This window comes from Hippopotamus amphibius, chromosome X (genome assembly GCF_030028045.1).
Source record: "Hippopotamus amphibius kiboko isolate mHipAmp2 chromosome X, mHipAmp2.hap2, whole genome shotgun sequence".
Taxonomy (NCBI): Eukaryota; Metazoa; Chordata; class Mammalia; order Artiodactyla; family Hippopotamidae; genus Hippopotamus; species Hippopotamus amphibius.
Genome location: NC_080203.1, coordinates 54,316,506 through 54,337,421, shown reverse-complemented (window position 1 = coordinate 54,337,421; position 20,916 = coordinate 54,316,506). Strand labels below are relative to the sequence as shown.

General features: G+C 34.7%; 1 protein-coding gene and 1 pseudogene across 1 annotated transcript; one reads left to right on the top strand and one right to left on the bottom strand.

Annotated features, from left to right (window-relative positions):
• Positions 1-3,079: 3,079 nt before the first annotated feature.
• On the bottom strand, positions 3,080-4,007 carry LOC130841446 (ubiquitin carboxyl-terminal hydrolase 37-like; annotated as a pseudogene).
• Positions 4,008-14,396: 10,389 nt separating this feature from the next.
• On the top strand, positions 14,397-16,146 carry LOC130841444 (KAT8 regulatory NSL complex subunit 1-like protein). Its single transcript, XM_057717606.1, has one exon. The coding sequence runs from the start codon at positions 14,397-14,399 to the stop codon at positions 15,426-15,428; it is 1,032 nt and encodes a 343-aa protein (XP_057573589.1). The 3' UTR covers positions 15,429-16,146.
• Positions 16,147-20,916: the final 4,770 nt, after the last annotated feature.

The following is a 20,916-nucleotide window of genomic DNA, read 5'->3' as shown; positions in this document are numbered from 1 at the left end:
GGATCACTTTGTTTTCTGTCTTGCAGTAATCACTACCATTGCCTGATATCCAATGTTTTTTATTTGTGTTTTCATTATTTCAGGCAGGAGAATAAATCCAGTCCCTATTCTTTGATCTTGGTGTAAAATATATATATATATAATTATGAAACCATGGACTTTTAACATATTTGATGTGTTTCAATTCATCTTAGTTAATAGTGTTAATGCTCAGCTTGTCCCATTTTGGTTAGAGCCTCTTCAAGTTGGCTTTTGAAAGACCCCAGGAGTCCTTCATGTTTTCCTTGCTTTCTTGCCAATATGATGTTTCAGACTCATTTTGTATATTTTTTGCCTTGAATCTCTCATTTTTCCAAGCATCCAAGAGGGCTATTTTTGAAGAAAAGAAAGGAAGAAATAACCCCGGCCCAGGATACTGAGAATGCCCCAAAGGGAACATTTGAAAGGCAAAAGATTGCTGGAGACTAATTGAAGCATATCCAGAAAATAACCAAAATCTCAATAACAAAACCTCAGGCCTATGACCCTTTTCAGTACTCTTCTCACTACCTTCTCCTCCTGCCCCCAGCACACATACACTCACTCAAAATACAAAGTAAATCTTTCATATTGGTTGCTCTGGAATATTGGGAACAATTGAAATTGATATCAAATATGGGAAAGTCTGAGCATTAAATGGCCATTTTATTTTCATTTCAGAGAATAGACTTCTAGTTACTTCTTTCTTGATCATTCTTCTAATGTAAGTGGTTTGGGAAAATTCCATAAAAGATACAAAGCCCAAAGCAGATTAAAATTATGAGGCTCTAAATTAATTTCCCAACTTTAAATACTTTGGAAAAAAAGAGCACGCAGGAGTGAAATCCATGAATGATCAATTCAAAGTCTTGTTTTTAAACACTATTTTCAACTTTCGTTTTCAGCAAAAATTATCATAGTCAGTAAAAGGAAACCGACCTATCTCATTTTATTGATATTTCTTTTCTTATCCCAGGCTCATCATTTTAGAATAGTTTAGAGGCCAAAAAACCAAGTGAGGCAAAAAAAAAAATCACTTGTTACTGTACAAATGAGGTGATCATTTAATCCTTGATAATCAGCAAGTCATGTAGCCTGTTTGATAATGTGGGTTTATGAGACTGTTTGACCAGGTTTCCTCATGCAAGTTTTTGGTCTCTGTACCTCATCTTATATTTGGAAGATTATTTGTGTCTTAGAAAACATCTCTTGGGAAGTGAAAAAGCAGTTGTGACTGTTGATACTGAGACATTACTGATGTCCAACAATAATACATGAGGTTATAAATCATAAAACATTAGTTAACCTTAATGTCTTTTCCATGTTCATGTATTGGATTAGTCCAACATCCATCTCATTTCTAATATGTCATATTTAAAAGAATTGATCTTTATTAGCACAGCACTGTAAATCAACTATACTTCAATAAAAAATAAAAAAAAATAAGAAAACAAAACCAAAATAAAACAATTGATCTTTAGAAGATAAATCCAAAGTCCTCTGACCATCCTTCCCACTATCTACTAGGGGTAAATGTATGACCAATGAGAGAGAGTCTAACTCTCTCTAAAAAACCACTGTAGTAACTAGATCATTGTTTATGTTCACCCATATTCAGGTAATTTTGATAAAAGCAATATTAATTTAGAATTTTGATTAGGATTTTAAATCAAAATTAGAGTTCTTTGAGCATAATCCAGTAGTCATAGTATGGATAAAATTATAACCATATTTTACCAAATTATTTTACACAAGTAATAAATAAATTCAGTGTAAAAATATAGGAAATAAAAATAAACAATAATAAAATATTAAGTTAAAATCACGCAAAAACCTCTACCACAACATGACTACTGGCTGCATATTGGGGAATATCTTTCCAGATTTTTTTATGGAAATATAATCAGGTTTTTTGTTTTTCAAAAATGGCATTATCCTGTTCATATTGTTCTGAAATAGTTTTTGGTCTTTTAATTTAAGAATAAAAGTCATATGTACCCATAATTAAAAATTCAAATAGTACAGTAAGACATAAAATGAAAATTAGTAGAAGTCTAACTAGGCTTGCTCTGCAGATATAGCCATTAATATTTTTAAACATATTAAAATTTTATATATCTGTATCAGCATATACACCCAAACACATGCATATATTATTCACAAAACTGGGATAGTGGCAAACCTACTATTATGCACCTTACTTTTTAAAATTAGTGATATTATTCATCATCATTGTGGAGATACTTTCCTATCAGCACATATATATTTTCCTTAGTCTCTCCTCACCTTCACAAAGTACCTACATGTATTCATTGGGATTATATGTAAGCAAAGAAAGACTTAACAACTCATGGAAAAGTAATTTAAACTCTTTAAGTGACCAGAAAATATTCTCTGTTAAGTAGGCCAAACTCCCATTAATATAACATGGAGAGTGGTGTTTCCAATAAACTCTATTAATAAAAAACACACAGGAAAATTTATAAGAATAATTATAGAGTATTACTTAAACTGAGAAACATAAAGACAGAAAGCCAAATGATTTTGAATCTTTACAAATTTCCTTGATGAATGGGCTTTATCTTATTCTCCCTTATTTCATTTATTCTCAGTACTGCTATGCTTTTAGTCTTTGTGAATGCATACTCCCAATATTGTTTCTGTTTTCCCCTTATCTGTCTATCATCTATCTATTTGTCTATCATCTATCTATCTATCTATCTGTCTACACCCACATCTACACCTACGTACACCCACACAGTTCCAGAGCAATAGAACATGCCACTCTGGTCACACAGAAGGAAAGGAGATCAATGAACTTTAAGCGTGAGCCCAAAATAAGGGTTGTTCATGATTGTAGTTTTATTCTGTTGTTTGGACCTGATTTGATGATTATTCCTGTATCAGGTAGAATTCAGAGGTCTCCTCAGGTAGAGGAAATATGTGTGTGTGTGTGTGTGTGTGTGTGTGTGTGTGTCTTGAGAGCAGGGGAGAATAGGAGAGAGATTTTAGAGTGCACACAGCCCAATATTTTGTTTGTCACAAGACCTAATTTTTAGATTTAGCCACTTACTTTATGAGTGATGAATGATTTTATTTCCAGCAGTATATCAAATATCTCCTTGTGCATGTAAAAGAAGTTATAACCACTCCAATCTCAACTACTCTTCACTGAGCCCTCTTGAATGTTAGATACTTCTAGATCATTGTAATTGAACCATCTCTGCTTCTAAATGTTATATGCATCACTTGCATAATGACCTGAAGAGGAAGAATCAATTGCTGACAGTGCTGAGAAGCCAGTAGGAATAAGGAAAACATGGAGTTTCAGATTGTATTTCTGTTCCTCAGCTTCAGTCTTTGTGTACTATATTTAATGATAAATATCCAGAGCTCTCATCAGAATCCAAAGCACTCAGAAAAGAGTTGTTGAACATACTTGTAGGAATATTCTGTAGCAATTTTGATGTCATCCTCTTCTTTCTTACTCCTGAGGGCTTTGAGCCACGTGCTTCCTGAAGTGCTTACCCTATTTTCCCTTGTTCTAAGACTTTCTCCTGTGCCAGTCAACCTCTCCTTGATGCCCTTTTTTACTTTATCCTCATCAAAATCTTTATCTCATTCAGATTGTCAGGATCTGGCTCAGTGACTGCTTAGGGCTCCTCAGTTTCATAGGTTCTGGATTTTCAGGCACAACTTGAAAATAAGCCTCTGCAAATCCTGTATCTGGGCTGCTAAAAGGTTCATCATCATTGTCACAGCCCCCAAAATGAGAACGGTCCCTCTCTTATCTCTTAAACTCCTGTTGCATGTTCCTCCTTGCTCATTTCCTTCAATACTGAGTATGCTAATGTGAGTTTGTCAGAGTCTATTCACCATATTAAAAACTTTTCTTCAGGTTTTTCTGCTGCTACTCTGTTTGACATTTTTACATAGACTCTGGCTAAGGGCCACTCATTCTTACTCTTTGGATCAATCCATAAAGCCATGCAGCTCTGGGATTTGAAGTTAGATTTCCTTGACCGTGTACAAGGGTAATAGTGAAGGTATTCACAGTGTGAGAGGCTTTCAGTGATCAAGAACCTAAAGTATGTGCACTCTCAAGGATAAAAGGCAGCTTTATATTTTCAAGGCAGTGAGATGTTGGAGTTGGATATCCTGGAATGATAAATTTCTGGCCAGGCTTTGTAAAGTGAGAGAGCCACTTTTAAGCTATAACTTTTTAGATGAAGATCAAGAACGCTGCAAAGTCAGTTAAATTTATGCATGACAAAAACACTTCTCAATCCACTTCTTTTAAGAATATTTTAGTTCTTTTGCCCAAAAGAAAAGATTCAGAGGACCTTACATTTACCAAGGAGACAATGGGAATGTCAGGGGAGAGCTCATTAAATTGTCCTACGTGGGAAGTGGTTACCCCACTTGCTTTACATGTGATAAACTACTGAACTTTAAATTCCAAGTTAGTGATATAAGCATTCTCACGTACTAGAAATATCTCATGAATTTTCTACCAGTTTTGGGTTTAATCTTTCAAATTTTATTTATTTTTGTGTCCTCTTAAGTTCTTCTAAGAACTGAATAAAAAACTCATGAGCATCAAGGTATTTATAGATAAATGATGCAACATCTAGCATTGGCTTTAAATAAGTCAGCAAAAGAAAAAGAGGAGCATAGATGTAACAGATTGGACAGGAGTTGATAAATGTTGAAGCTGGGTGTTAGATGTGAGGTGGTTCATTGTAATCTTGGCTCTACTTCTATGTATGTTTGAAAATTTCCATAATAAAACTTAAAAAATCTTAAGCATTATTCTGCGTATAATCAGAGAATCCCTGGCAGCAGCTGAAGCAGTATATTTAACCTTCTGGAGTGAACCTTTCTTAGTTTCAGAGCTATAGACATCCTTCTTAAGAAGCAAGAGTGCAAAAGCCTGATAAGGACATTGAATAGGACTTTCTTCCATGAAATATCTTGCTTATGTAAATCATTAGAACATGACTAAAATGAAAACAGAGACTGTAAAATAGCATTCATAAAGCTGGCATTTCCAAAACTGGTCTTAAATTGTTGCTGTAGGTGAGCAGAAAGGGACCCCTGGCTTATTCCACTCAGTTTGATCCTGGTTATACTTTTGTTTGGTTTTGTTTATAAACATGGAAAGGGGCTGTCTTAGAGTGAAACCCTAACTATATTTGCAGAGGAGGGAGCAGAGGGGATCTGGCCAGGAATACCAGTTATACCTAAGTTAGAATGTTCAGAAAAGAGTTCCCCTGTTGTAGTCCTGCTACCAGAAATGAATGAGAACCACTAACATCTGAAGTCTTTTCTTCAGTATGTTTCAGACCCTGCTATTTCTCTCTGTTGCTCTTTCAGTACTTTCCAGGGGGAGAGGGGTCTGTCTTACTACTAAGATTTAATGATACAACATTCTCTTTTGAATAGTCTTTGTTCATATCTGAAGCAGTTCTAATTTTTAACAACCCTAAGTGGTGCTGATGCTGTGACTTTCAACAATAGATTGTCCAGAAAGTTCTGAAAGAAAAAAAAAATTAAAAAAATAAACAAACAAAAAAACCCCCCAAACAAACAAACAAACAAACAATAGATTGTCCAGGCATTTCTTTTGTAGCCTTTGGGCTACTCTAAGTAGATTACCAAGACTCTTTCAAATTAGAAGCTCATCTTTAGTCTCCAAATTTGCTGCTTTTTAAGGAACTGGTTTATCCACTTTTTGGTTTCTTTCTGTGTTGTTTTAACTACCTAGAACAGTTCCAATGCTAAAATATACCATTGATAAGATTTCATAGATATGCAAAGATTATTTTGATGGACCGCATCTAGAAATAACTCCCTTTGATCAGCATCCTTATAAGATATTTTGTCAATAGTCGGGAGACTGTTCTTATAGAGTTATCATCAAGTGACTTTGATTTGCTCTGTCAGGCCACATAAACCAAAATTTTAATCTTATAACTTAGCTGAAATATCCTTGGAATTCCTCCAGTTTTGTAGTGAACCACCAGGTTGACTTATTCTGTTTGCCACAAATTCAAAAGTTCTTTTTATTTTTTCCCATTTTGCGAAACAAGCCTGGATGCTACAAACTCAGAGAGGATCATATATTTACAGGAATTATCCTTTTTAAAAATTGCTTTTTGCCAAGTAATAACATACAACTTCACCAGAAGATTTTGATGCTAGGGGGAAAGGAGGAGTGGAGGACTGATTTATTCTGGGATTTTTACCTTTGCTTCCTTTATCTCCACTAGGGGCAAGAGTTTGGGAAAATACCTCTAACTTTTGGTTTTTGCTCTTTTATGGTTTATTAAGTTATTATTTATCTACAATCCAATTCACTGATTTTAAACGCATAATTTGATAAAATTTGGTAATTGTATGTGTAACTACCATGATGATTAGGATATAGAATTTTCCTTCACCCTAAGAACTTTCCAGGTGCCTCTTTTAACTTCTACATCTAATTCTGCTACATCCTCCCCTACCCCCACCCCAGATAACCATTGACTTATTTTCTGTCACATAGTTTTGCCCTCTATAGGATTTCATATAAATGGAAGCATAGTCTTTTGTGTTTGACTTCTTTCACTTTATGTATTGATTTTGAAATTCATCAATGTTGTTTTGACTACTAACATTTCATTTTTTTTTTTTGTTGCTGAGTAGTATTCCATGGTATGAATATACCACAATTTGTTGATCTATTCACCAGTTGAGTTTCATTTGGGCAGCTTCCATTTTTTGGCTGTTACGAATAATGCTGCTATGAAAATTCATATTCAGGTTGTTGTGTGGACATAGTTTTCATTTGCCTTGGTAAATACCAAGGAATGGAATTGCTGAGTAGTATGCTTAACTTTATAAGGTGTTGCCGTACTATTTTCCATAGTGGTTGTAGAATTTGCCATTTCCAGCAGTAACACATGAAAGTTCCAGTTTCTCTACATCTTTACCAAAAGTTGGTATTTTCAGCCTTTAATTTTAGGCATTCTAGTAAGTGGGTAAATATATCTCATTGGGGTTTTAATTTGCATTTTCAATGTTGGACATCTTTCCATGTGCTCGTCAGTTACTAATATACTTTCTTTTTCTGAAGTGCCTGTTTAAATCTTTTGCCTCCTTTTAATTAATTTGCCTTCTTATCTCTGCCTTTTTGATAACTGTATTGGTATTCCATTGTATAGAATCAGTCTCCTTGTGGTGGACACTGAAACTCTTTCCAATTTTTTTACTATTATAAGGAAGATTTCAATTACTGAATTATCTTTAATTACCTTTACATTTTGGTAGACATTGCCAAATTGCTTTTTAAAAAAACCCTGAAATGTTTTACTAATTTCCTTGTTTTTTCTTTCACAAGAGCCATGCTAATCTTCCAATAATCATATGTATTTTTTCCTAATAATATATCATGAAGATCTTTTCAGTTTATTAAATATATACCTTGATCATAAATTCTGATAGATGCATAAGCTTTCATTGTGAGGACATGGTATAATTTATTTAACCAGTGCCTTTTTTTCACTATTACAATGTTGGAAGACCATCCTTGCTCATACATATTTTCATGTTTATCTGAATATTTTCTTATGATAAATGTCTTTTGATACATATTTCCAAACTTCTGTAAAGATTCCACTAGTTTAAGTTTTATTACAGAAGAGTTTCAACATATACAAAAGTAAACAGAAAAACATGAAGACCTCCTTACCCCATGCATCTTTCTTTGAATTTCAACAATTATGGACACACTGGAAATATGGTTTCACCATTTCTATCTTGTTTCACCATTACCCACTTTCAATCCTCTGCCCCAAATGGATTATTTTAAAGCAAATCCTAATCATTGTATTATCTCATCTATAAATACTTCAACAATTTTTCAAAAAGATGAAGACTCTTAAAAATATATTTAATCACAGCACTTATCACAGCTTAAAAAGTTAACAGAGATTCCTTAATTTATCAACTATCTTGTTAGTGTTCAAACTTTCCCAGACGCTTCATAAGTGTCTTTAAAACACAGACAATTTGCTTCTTTGAGGGATATAGAGATGGCACACATATTACATCTGCATGATATTCTCTTGAATTTCTTTGAAACCACGAATTCCTCCTCCTTAGTATCCCTACCTCCCCTGTACATTTTCTCTGACAAAGAAACTAGGTTGTTTGTCCTGGGGAATTTCTCACAATCTTACCAATTTATTTTGACTTGGAGTTTTTGATTATAATTGAGATAGAATACATTTCCATGTATTTATTGTCATTTGAGTTTCTCTTTTTGTACCACCTATTTATGCCATTTGAACATGGGAATAAATGGAGATTTATCCTTTCCTCTTAGATCTGTAGTGGTTTGTTATGTATAAGGATAGAAAATCTTTGTTTCATATTTGTAAAAATTTTCCTAGTTTGTTTTTAACTTTTTATGATGGTATTTTGACAAATATTTTAACAATTTAATAAAAAAGTTTTGAATGTATTCAATTAATTATAATCTCTTCTTAATAAATATTTCATAGTAATTAACTGATTTTCATCTTAGCCCATTTCCCCCCATTTTTCTTGGGCTTCTTTTTTTGCATCTCACATTATCTTCACTTATTCTGCTGCATACACTGTGTGCTCTCTCTACACTATCCATCTCCATATTCACTACTAACTTGCTGTGTTTTCTATTTTATTACTGAATATTCCTCATTGTCTGGGCTCTTGCATTCAAGTACCCTCTGTTACCTCCATACTTGGGGCCTTTGTTTTTGGAATCTGACTCTATATGGCAGAAATCTTATGATTTGGATGGGAAATAACTGGTTTTTAGGCAGTGCCACCAGGAAAACAGTTTTGCCCTTCATTTAGGTCCTCTAAATCATGCTTGCATTGTCATTTCTGTAAAACATCCACTTGCCATTTCAAAAATTGATGTATGTCAGTGAGCTGCCTGTTGCTGCAGCCCTGGAAATGAGCTTTTGATACGAACCATTTCTGAGCAGTAAGTGTGCCACACACAAATGCCTTCCTTTCCCACACTAAACTATTCTCTCTTTACATCCTGCTCTTCCAGCATTCACTTCTGGTATTAAGGAAAACCCTTAGAGAAATGCTCTCCATTTTATAATAATGATTTTGTATTTGTTTAATGACTACCTTGGTTCATAATCATCCATATTTATTACTACAGCAAGTAAGCCAACAATGAAACAGTAGTGACGGTTTATGGCAGAGCATATCTGAAATATTGATGAATAATAAGCAAAATATAGCCATCTGGGGAAGCGCCATAGTGTTACATAGTCCATGTGTAAATAGGGCTAAAACTTGATAAAGCAGAAGAGTCTCAAGAATCTTTTTAGCTTTAGTTGAATTGAAGCCCAACTACATGGTTAGTTTGGGTTGAGTGGCTGCAATTTTTGAATTTCTGCCAGTTGCATGGCCAAATTGACTTTTCCTGTCTTCTTCAGGTACACTACTTGCTGTCTCTTTACTGCTTGGGGCCCATATGAAGGCCTCAAATATTCAAATCAGAACACCATGACTGTGACCTCTTTACCCAAGCAAAATTTATCTGATCCTCTGCTTCTGGTTTCCTCAGAGAGTCCTTTAGAGTTTTTGACTAAATGGCAGTAGGTAGGAGTGGATTAATCAGATAAATTAGTCCCTGCAACACTGTTAATGAGCTGGTTGGTTGTCCAATTCAAAGAAGATAATGAATGCCTTGACCAAATTAAAATGTACTCAGATTCATGAAAAGTGTTTCTTCTATGGTGGAAATTTAAGGCAATGTGGTAGCCTGGTAATGGTAAACATTGCTTCCCTACTATGTAACCCCTGTTATAAGACTGGCTCTTTTCAACTACTTGGTGTCTTTCATTGCTAGTCTTGTCTTTTAGCCCATGAATCCAGCATAATCTTACCAGGGGAATTTACATTCTGCTGTACACATGGGAAGCAGTTCCAATTTGTTCTTACTACTGCAAAAGAATTCTTTCATAAGTCTGTATGGATCTAGAGAGGGTCTTAAAGATATGGAAGGGTAGAATCTTGACTGGATTTGAATACTAATAGCCAATGAAGATACTTGCTTTCTAGAAATACTTGAATATTATGCAAAAGTATTCTGGTTCTCCTTTTGAGGAAATATAAAACTTTTGTAAAAACCTTGCTTTACATTTCCATGGTGCTTGACAGCATAAAGTGCTTTCATAAACATTATTTAATTTGAAGTTCACAACAGCCTTGTGAGTTAGACTTGACAGAAACTCTCACTCCCATGTAACACATAAAAACACTAAAATGATTTGTTCAAGTTTACCCAGTCATTTAGTGGCAGAACCTATGTCCTTTGTCCATTTGGTGTAATTCAATTTGTAAGTGCCAAGCAGATATGAGATCTGACAGGTAAGGCATCCCTCAAGGGAGGATGCTTGATTTCATTTCCTCTCCCTTTCCTAATCCCAAAGGAAGACAGTTCTTGGTAAGAATCTTGACAGACTTTTTGCCATCATATCTACTAGATAAAGGTAAAAAAATTTCAACTTGTGACCTGGATATTTTTTCTTTTGATACTATATATACCAAGACTTGGGAACATAAAAAATTATTGCCTTGCCTTGGTCCTTCTTATCCTGGTGTCAATTCTTCATTAGTATGAGACCTCCACACAGTTACCTGGAAGTGAAGAATTACTCTATGAGGTGTTCCCTTATTACACAAATATTTGTTGAAAATCTTCTGTTGGGAAGAAAACAAAACACAGTAATGGGGCAGAGAATGGTGGGGGTGGGGATAGGATGCGGGGGTATTTAAATAGGATGGTTTGAGACAACCTCTTGGAAGAGGTGATATTTGACCTGAGCTCTGAATGATGAAAAATGGGGAGAGAATTCCACGTAGATGGAGCAATAAGCACTGATGCAGAGATCAGTTTGGTGTGTTCATGAAGCAGAAGAGCAGCGTGACTGGGGTATAGTGGGCAAGGGGGAGAATGAAAGGATATAAAGTTGGAAAAGCAGGCACTGGACAGATCACATAGGGATGTGTTTCAAGTACAGTAAGTCATCACATGATTTTAAAGAAAGGGTGACTTAGGAGGAAAATGTTATATGGAAACTACTTGCCCTCAGCAACCTTTTGTCTTTCAATGAAAACACCTTTCAGATCCTTGTGGAGTTAGTTACGTTGTAGAATGTGGTGCCACCAGAAACTTGGCCTACTTGATCCTAGGAATCTACTTCTCCACAACCATCCATATTGTTGAATCTAGTGTAGTTTTCCCTATGAGTGGGACATTTCTTTCTGTAGCCTTCTGGAATGTCTTTCTCCCTGGTGAATTTTTTTAATCTTAAGATTATTTCCTGAAAGCACAATGAATCCATACAATTGGAGGGAGGGAGGGTATACTCAGTGAGGAGTGGGAAAGGTAGGTTAGAAGCTACTTTATTCTTTGGTTCTAGAATTTTAAATGTTAGTGATGCCACATAATTTTGGAGAACACCAAAAATATATCTTTGTGAAAGAATTCTGTGAACACATGTTTTTTTCTAGGCTATTGGACACAATTGCCTGCATAACGTAATATCAACTCCAAACGACATTGCTCAAAGAGTTTCCATTAAACCTGTACCTTAACTTTAACTTTAAATTCCAGTAGTTCAGAATCTCTTTTGCCAAAAGGATGAAAGTGTCTAAATATCACTTAAAAGGACAAAGTGTTTCTTTGACTATCTTGAGAAGAAAAGGTAACCTTCTCTACTATAAAGGCAACATTTCTCCTTTCACATTCTTTAAAGATTTGCTTTGTAATACATGAAACCTTTTTTTTCCCCTAGAACCTAATACCTAAGATGTAACAAGATTTCAAACACACACACAAACACACACACACACAAGCACATGAACATACACATACTTCCTTCCAATGTGCTTTCAAAGTGCTTTCTTTTGATTCAGATCATTAGCAATGGCCATGGAAAAAGTCTCTGATAGCTAGAGGGAAATGCAATAATTTAGCAGAAAAGTTTCCTTTTGGGTTTAACTCTACAGTTAGGTCTAATTTTATGTGACATTTTGGTCCATCATAGTATGAGTCTTTTTTTTTTCTTCTTTTCATAGAGTGGAAGAACAGTTTATTTCTTTTAGGCTGCTGCCCTCTTATTTGCTGGTCAAAAGGAAAAAAAGGTTTCTTTTTATCCTTTTTTTTGTTAGCCTCTGAGTAGAAGGCTTACCAAGGTTGAGGAATTGATAGCAGTAGGAGATTAAGAAATCTCTTTAATTCATAAACAGCTCTGGAGTTACAGTTGTTCAGCCCTAGTGATGAGCTAGAGTTATGTTTTTTCTTACTTCTTATGTGGGTAAGGAAATTACTGAGTGTCCAGTTTCTTCTTCAAGGATATTTTAGTTCAGGGGGATGGGATATACTGGCAAAGAGGGAAGAAGTGAAGGCATACCTCTTATGGAATCAATAACCCTAGCTTCTAGCAGGCTGGAGAAAAACATCTTTGTAGTCAGACCATAGCTATCTATGACACTAGGAAAAGTGATCAAACATTTCCTGAGTGCTGCTGACTTCTGAGAATGCTACTAGGCATTTTATATATACTATATCATTCTCAGAATGTTTTTGTGAATTAGATATTTCTATCTGCCATTAACTGAGGCTTAACTTATTTGAGATTTGATCATCATACTGCTCTGTGAGTTTCAGACCTTGGGTTTTAACACGAGTCTGCTCATGCTATTTTAGACTGCATTATGCTTTCTTTTCTAGGGGTGGTCAAGAATGCAGCAACCAGTATCTCTGTGTATTCCCTCATTTCTAGTCACCAGTGTCTACATTTGGTGCTGTGTATCTTCCTGAGTGTATCATGCATGACTTGTCTTTGAGAATCTTAGTGATGTATCTTTTCTGATGGGTTAACAAGGGTAGGAAGTTCAGATCACCCTTGTGTATGTTTGTATAAACTATCCCTGATCACATATAATAGTAATAATAGTAGCTGATATTAATTGAACCCTTAGCATGTGCCAAGTGCTCTGTTAAGAATTTTTGAAATACTATTTAATGCTCACAACAACCCCAGGAATAAGACATATAACATTGTCATTAGCATTTCAAGAAATGGAGATACAAATAGATTAAGTGGCTCGTTAAAAGTCACATAGCTGTGAAGTAGCAGAGTCAGAATATGAAGTTGGATAGGCTGATTCCATAAACTATGCCCTTATCCAGTGTGCTATGCTGCTTGTTATATACATGAGGGAGCAGGGGAGGAAGAGAGATCAAAGTATAATAGAATATACCAGGCCTCAGTGATTTTTATATGTTGTCTGAGAAGCATACTAATGCTTTTGAATTAGCCAACTATGCTTTCCAATTCAGTGTTATTATTTTCAAACTATGCAGAGTAAAGTGTAATCAAATACCCCAAATCTCACCTCACCAACATATATCTGCTGTGCCCCTACTGTATTATTGATATCAGCCAGAAATTATATAGAGTTAAAGTAAAGAAGAACCAGCTCAATCACCAACCTAACAAACTTGCCTGGACTCTGCTTTAAGTGCCAGTATGATGAACATATATCTGCTGATGTTCCAATGAGCATGCTTTTTAAAATCTATACTAATGGTGAACTGAAAAGAAAGGAATTATTCTAGCATTTTTGAGATAGCTCATGATTTATTGAACCTAAAAAAACATGGTTGGTGGTAGGTGTGTGATCCATAATCTCATTATATTTTACAGTGAAGTCTATTGAATCTAGTTATGATATGAATGGTATAGCATTCCATTCGGAAGAAGAGAATAGAGTCAACCAAATCACGGCATGGTGAACTCAGGGAATTTAAATATCATATTTATAATGCAATCATTGATGGTACAGATTCCATTCTTGACTACCATCCATATAGAATCAAAAACTGCCATATACCATTGGAACATTTGTAAATTTTGGACTTAACTCAATGATACACTAGAGGTAGAAAACAGCATTTGTCAGGTAGTTATCTAGCGATATAGTGGCAGAGTACCGTAATAATAAAGTATGAAGCCTCTGGAGCCAGGTTGTCCAGATTTGAATTATGGTTCTCTGGCTGCATGACCTTGATAAGTTACCACTCTGTGCATCAATTTCCTCATTTGTAAACTGCTATGTACCTCATCAGGTTGTTGTAAAGATTACATTACTTCATCTAAGACATTTAAAACAATGCTTGGCATGTATCAATAGTAAGCATTGTGAGTGCCTCTGTCTCCTCGGTGAGCCACAGCTGCCCTCCACCTCTGCAGGCAAGCCTCCAGCACCAGCAGACTTTGCCTTCAAAAGAAACAAGGTTTTTAAATACTACACAAATGCCTTGCCTGCAATCAGCTTCAATTTGGAGTAGCTGTGAACACAATTCAACGTCTCAGATACTAACAGAACATGTATCAGAATTAGATTCTTCTTTCCATTCTGTTCTGTCATTGCCATCAGATGTGCCTCTTCATTTTCACTTTGAAACATTGTTTAAAAAGACTGAAATAAAAGGAGATCTTGCTGAAAATAAATTTGTAGGAGACTGTATCATATCTCCATCACCTGTACGTAATACTTCTCCGAATCAATGGAGAAATGGATATTCTCCTATATGCAAGCCTCAAATAAGGTCAGAATCTTCTGCACAGCTGTTCCAGGGAAGAAAGAAAAGACACTTGAGTGAAACAGCAATAGGACAAAGAACTAGATTTGAGGAATTTGCTTTTCAACGTGCAGAACCAGAATCCCAAAGCAATTTTACTGCAGTTACTAATGTCAGTGTTATATCAAGAACCCAAAATTCATCATCCCAGAATACTGCACGACGAAGATTGAGGAGTGAGAGCTCTTATGACATAGATAATATTGTGATTCCAATGTCATTAGTGGCCCCAGCTAAGCTAGAGAAACTCCAATATAAGGAAATACTTACTCCAAGCTGGAGGATGGTTGTTCTTCAGCCTTTGGATGAATTTAATTTAATTGAAGAAGAGATAGAAGATCTCTCTGATAAAGTCTTCTCCCTAAGACACAAAAAATATGAAGAGAAAGAGCAAGCCAGATGGTCACTATGGGAGCAAAGCAAATGGCACAGAAGAAACAGCAGAGCTTACAGTAAAAATGTTGAAGGACAGGACTTGCTTTTGAAAGAATACCCTCATGACTTTAGTAGCCAGCAGCACTGTGCTGCTGAGAGTCCCGCTGAGCCTCCTTCAGAGAGCCAGGATCCCAGTACACACGGCTCACCTTCACTAGGTCAGACTCAAGAGATCAAGTCTTTGTGGTGGGAACGACGGGCTTTTCCACTGAAGAATGAAGACATAGAAGCCTTATTATGCCAAGATGAAAAAAATGATCAGATTTGAAGATCAAGCCCAGCTTTCCATGGTGAAGTCTTCTGTACCAGTACACAAGAGAACAGCCACTATCCAAAAAGGCAGGCAGATGGAACGGAAGAATACAAAACCCTTGGTCTAGGACTTACTCATGTTAAAAAAAAACAGGTGACAGGGAATAGGTTAAAAAAACTATGTAACTGAACGGGAAAACGGGAGAAAAAAATACGCCCTGTTCTCCATCCCCTACCCCCTCCACAGTCACAATTCCAGAGTAAGAGCATGTAGTGCATGGATTATTCTTTTATGCTGTTTATGAAACAGGCAAGTTATATCTCATTTTCCTTCCTGAACCACAGGAGTAACTAGCTTTTCACCTACAGACAAGTGCTAGTCATTTGTGTTTGATGAAAATCACAAGCACCAGAAAATTAACTGCTGCAATTTGATGTCAGGTCACATTACTGAGAAAATAATTTTTAAACAACTTACATCCACACACACACACACACACATATACACATATCTGTGCATCAAATGACAGCTCTTCTTTTTTCTATACACATGGTTATTCTTTACATTGCCGCAGAAATATATTAATATAAAAATGTGTATAGAGTATACGTGCATACATATACAAATATAAGTAGTTTTAAAAGACACTGGCAGTGACCACTCCACTTGAAAATGCATGTAAGAACCCCGTGAAATATAAGCTGCACTATAAATAAAGAAGCGCAGATTTCCAGTGGTATTGGACATCTAGAAGTCTTCACTATGGAGAAGGAAATCTTTCTTAAAAACATATTTAACCAGTAGAAGTTATTTATGGACATTTCTATACCAGATAACACAATTCTCCTTTATTTGAAATCACTGATATCTGCTGGGTTAAACACAGGTTTTCTATTCACTCCTAACAGAATAAGAAAAGCAAAGTAGAGTTAAATATTGGTGTATTTTAAAACTCAACTTGAGTTTTATCTATTTTATGTATCTCATGAAGAGAAAACATCCGATTTAAAATGAGCAACAAACAGGAAATTCCTGTTAGTGTATTATTGTACTTCTAGTTAATTTGGTAATTCCTTACTTTTGCTTACTCTATTCAAATAAGCATCTATTCTTACTTGTATCCTAGAGTGAGAATTAAAATTCTTAAAAGGTTAATGCTTCAACATTGGATACTGAAGTGTACATTAAGTAAAATTCCTTTTCACACTATTACATCAGTTTTTTTCTATGTAAAAATTGAGGACGATTTATATGAATCGCTTTTTCTCATGTAAAAAGGTTATTCAAGTTGTACCCATATGACTGACAATCCTAGCCATCTGGCCTAATCTAGGGGATCTGACACTAAGTTTTTGTTAGGGATTGAAAATTGTACTAGTCCCTTTAAAGAAGAAAAAAAAAATTTCCAATACTGACAAATTTTTGCTTATAGTTTTGCTGTACATTTATTTTTAAAAAAACAAAACAAAAGCCAGAACAAACCCAAGTTGTCCAGGCAAATAAACTCATTTTTTTTGTCATGTCTGACATTATAATCTTCTATGTAAGTTTTTTAATTAAAGTTATTTCTATATGCAAAAAAAAATAGTAAGCATTGTAACTATTATAATGTTATTTTAATTTAGTAAAATATAGCCTTTCTAAGATTTGTCTAAGAAACAAAATTGAGCTACTGAACTGTGTAACATTTCTTTTCTCATTTTGAGGGGCTTTGTGGGTTTACGAACTGTGTTTCTTAATTCTTCATATAACACAGAGATGCTCAGAAGCAGTAAAATACTTTTGTAGCACTTTGTTGTCATTATCATCGCTCTGACCTTAGAAAATACATTTATGTTGGCAATTTTTAGTTTTTTTTTATTTTCGTGCTTATCACAAGTTGATTTTTTTGGTTATTTGGTATCCTTTTAGAAGACTGTGGTGTTGATTTCCTTTTTAAATTTTACTCTGCCTTTGGAAATAAAAGGGCTTGAATGCATAATATATTTTGGTTATGCTTAGCTGGACACACTGCCTCAATGGTTTCATGAATATTAACATTCATATTCAACAGGGTTTTTTTTTCCTCCTTGAACAGGGGAAGTATGACTTTGCTACAATTAACTGCAATTGGGGATCATTTGATGTTTATCTCTGAGATGAAATCTTTTAATATTGAGAGCAGAAGGGCTAGTGAATTTGGTATGAGGGAATAATATCAATAAAACCAGCAAAGAATGACCACATGAAGAGTCAGAAAATTATAATTTGGTAAAGAGGGAACATGTTGCTACTGAGAAATAGTCTGGTCAATTAAAAGCATACCAGCCCTTGATTATTTCTCTAATATCTTTTGATTAACTGCTGTACAAAAATGAACTTTATTATTTTCAGCCCAGGGGAACAGATTAGCACTGCAGTTAATGTCTGATTACACATATGTGGTTTACTAGCCCTGAAAGGCTGTAGTCCAACCTGTGAGCTAGCTGTTCCTTGTCCTGCCAACTGAAAGTGCTAGAAGCAATCCACCTAACCCTGAATATTTTGGATTGGCTGAGTGAATGGATTTTAAGTTTCTACTTCACACACATGATCAAACCCTAATCAACATTCTGGAAACACTGTTATATTTAACATCAAGGCAATTTCTCTTGGTTTTGGAGAGGCTGATTATACAATCTATAGCTTTCAACTTTTAGTTCTATCAAATTGACATGTTTTGAAATGTATCTATTTTGCTTAGATACTTACTAATCAGTTGCCTCCTTGGTAGTGGAGCCATGCTTACAGGTCATCTGTGTGCTTTGCTGCAGTCAGTTTCATTACTGAGCAGTAGTAAATAAGAAATATATTCTCAGCAGTGATTTTCAGGATGAGCTTCAGCTGGTAAAAAGTATTTAGGGAGGCTCAATTCCATTGCTAGTATTAGCAGTGGATCTATTAGGCAGGTTAAAATCCAGATGCCATTAGGAGAGCAGAGAGTTTGACTTTATAAAGCACTACTCTTCTGTCTATGATTGCTCTAGTAGTCATAATGATAGTTGAAATTTACAGTTATCTCTACATTCTACTTAGAATCTCTTATTTTCCTTAACTAAATTTGTATCTGTTACTATCTAGAATAATGAGTACAGAGCTTAGTGTTCTAAGGTCAGTTTTGCCATTAACAAGTAACTTGGAGATTCCTCCTCTGATAGTATCCAAAATCTCTGTCCTTTGGACTAGATGAGCTTCTTAGAAGGAACAGATCTGGGTTTAGATACTAGATCCACTATTTACTAGACACTTTGGGTATACCCGTTTTCTTGTCTAAACTCTGCAAATAGCTAGCTGTATGCTTTTTCCTAAACTCAATTAAAGCCTCTGAGGCTCAGAACCCAGTCTTTCAAAGGTTCCTGCGAGGATTTAACAAAATAAAGCATGTGATATGTCTAGCATAGTGCTCAACACAAAAAGTAGAAAAGTTCAAACTTTATATAAGGGTTAGGAAGATATATGTATATATGGAGACTGTCTACCATGTCAACACACACTTAAAACAGTTTTGGAAATTAAATAAATATTGGAACTTGTGGATTTGACAATTAACAATTCAGAATGTTTTCATTGAAGATGAAATGTTACTCTCTGTAAAAAAAACAAACCGATTGGACTACTTATTTTCCAACTTAACATTTATGTCTGTTCTGTAGCAAGCACTTTACCATTCCTCAGCTATAAACTTAGGTCTCCACAATTTGCAGCTTAGAAATAACCACTAAATCAAACCCCTTCAACAACTAGAAAGGTCTACTTTAAAAAAAAAGTTTATTTCCTTTAAACAACTAGCAGCTGAGTTAGTTGTGAATAGTGATTTTAGTTCAAGTGATTAAATTAGACTCTCCCTTGGGGACACAAGCTGAGACACTATATCAAGTATTTTTCAACCATATTAGATTATTTAGCTTATCTTCTACCACATTTTCTAACACTTACTATATTAGGGATGTGTTGATAATGATTCTAGAACAAGTTAAAAGCAACGAAAAAATTCTATGAATTTATTATTTGATTCCACTTAAACCTCCATCTTATTTATTGCAATGATTTTTCAGTGCTTTTGGGTATATGGATATCCACCTAGAGACACAGTTACTTGTGTCTACAAAAAAATTTGAGAACAATTAAAATACAAAGTTATTATAATAAATACAAATAAGCTGAATAAGAGCAAGTACAATTTACTGAATGCCTACATTTTCAGTAAGTATTCCTACTGATATAGATATGTATATATATTTATAGCAATGTGTGCATATTTTGAAATAAGTATTTTCTGGTTATACTTTCTATACAGTTTGGAAGTTCTGTTACATTACTGCAAAGACTTCACAATTAAATCATGAAACATTCAGAATTTGAGACAAAATTTAGACATATTCACTTTTAAAAATGAGGTTGTTTGCCTATCTTTATTCTTTAGCTTAGCTGTTCATCTCTCAATACCAAAAGTGGAGGCATTTAAATACTTCCATCTCCTATCAGAAATAAATTATTATACAGACTTAAAAATCAGCTCCCTATTTCCTAAATGGGTAAAATGTTTTATGAAGAAAGGTTATCAAAGTGCTTTATGACAATTCTTTGGTTCTGCTGGGTTTATCAGTTTGAAACTAAAATGCATCATAGAGAGTGTGCTTCTTTTCTTCTTATTCTGATAGGTGTAAAATTTTATCAACATAGGACTGCCTGAGGCAGTGGTGATAAAGCACCTGCTAGTCACGACATTTTGGTGTAAATCACATTTTTGTCTCCATAGCCCTGTGGCCTTGATCACACACACTCTTCAAATGTGGGAAGAATCAAACTCCACAGTTCTCATTAGAACAATGATACATTATACTAATCCTCAACAAAAGTAGCTTTGAAAATGCCCTTACTCAGTAAGAATTTGGCCACTTTTTAGTTCTTGTTTCAATTACTCAGAATGAAAATCACATCATTCACCCTAAAATATTTTCAGCTCTACGAAAATTCAATAATTTTTCTATAGTGATATATCATCAGGAATGTTGAAATCTCATTTCAGAATATTTATTACATTAGAATCTAATTTATAAATGAAGTTACAGTCATAATTTAAGCCAAGTTTTCAATCTCACTTAACATTATTAATTAGAAAAAATATTTTTATACTACTGAATGGCAGAAAAAAATCCAATATTTAGAATGAAATCAAATCAATAAAAGAGAATCAGTGGCAAATGAGGGCCGTTTTAGTATTATCTGATTCTAACTGCACACATCTTCACTTTTACTTTCACTCTGTTTTCCCCAATGTGCTTCCTCACAGCTTTTACATAACAAACCTGTTACACTTCAGATTTTCTCATTAAATGTATGACTTGAATCTCTGACTCAGGCAATAGTCCATGAAGTAAATTACATGGAGAATTTTTCAGATTAAATATTGGTTTGAGGACTAGTGACTGTATACATGTATAATTTCCTTCTTGAGGAATCAAGTATTAATTGGTTTAAAAAA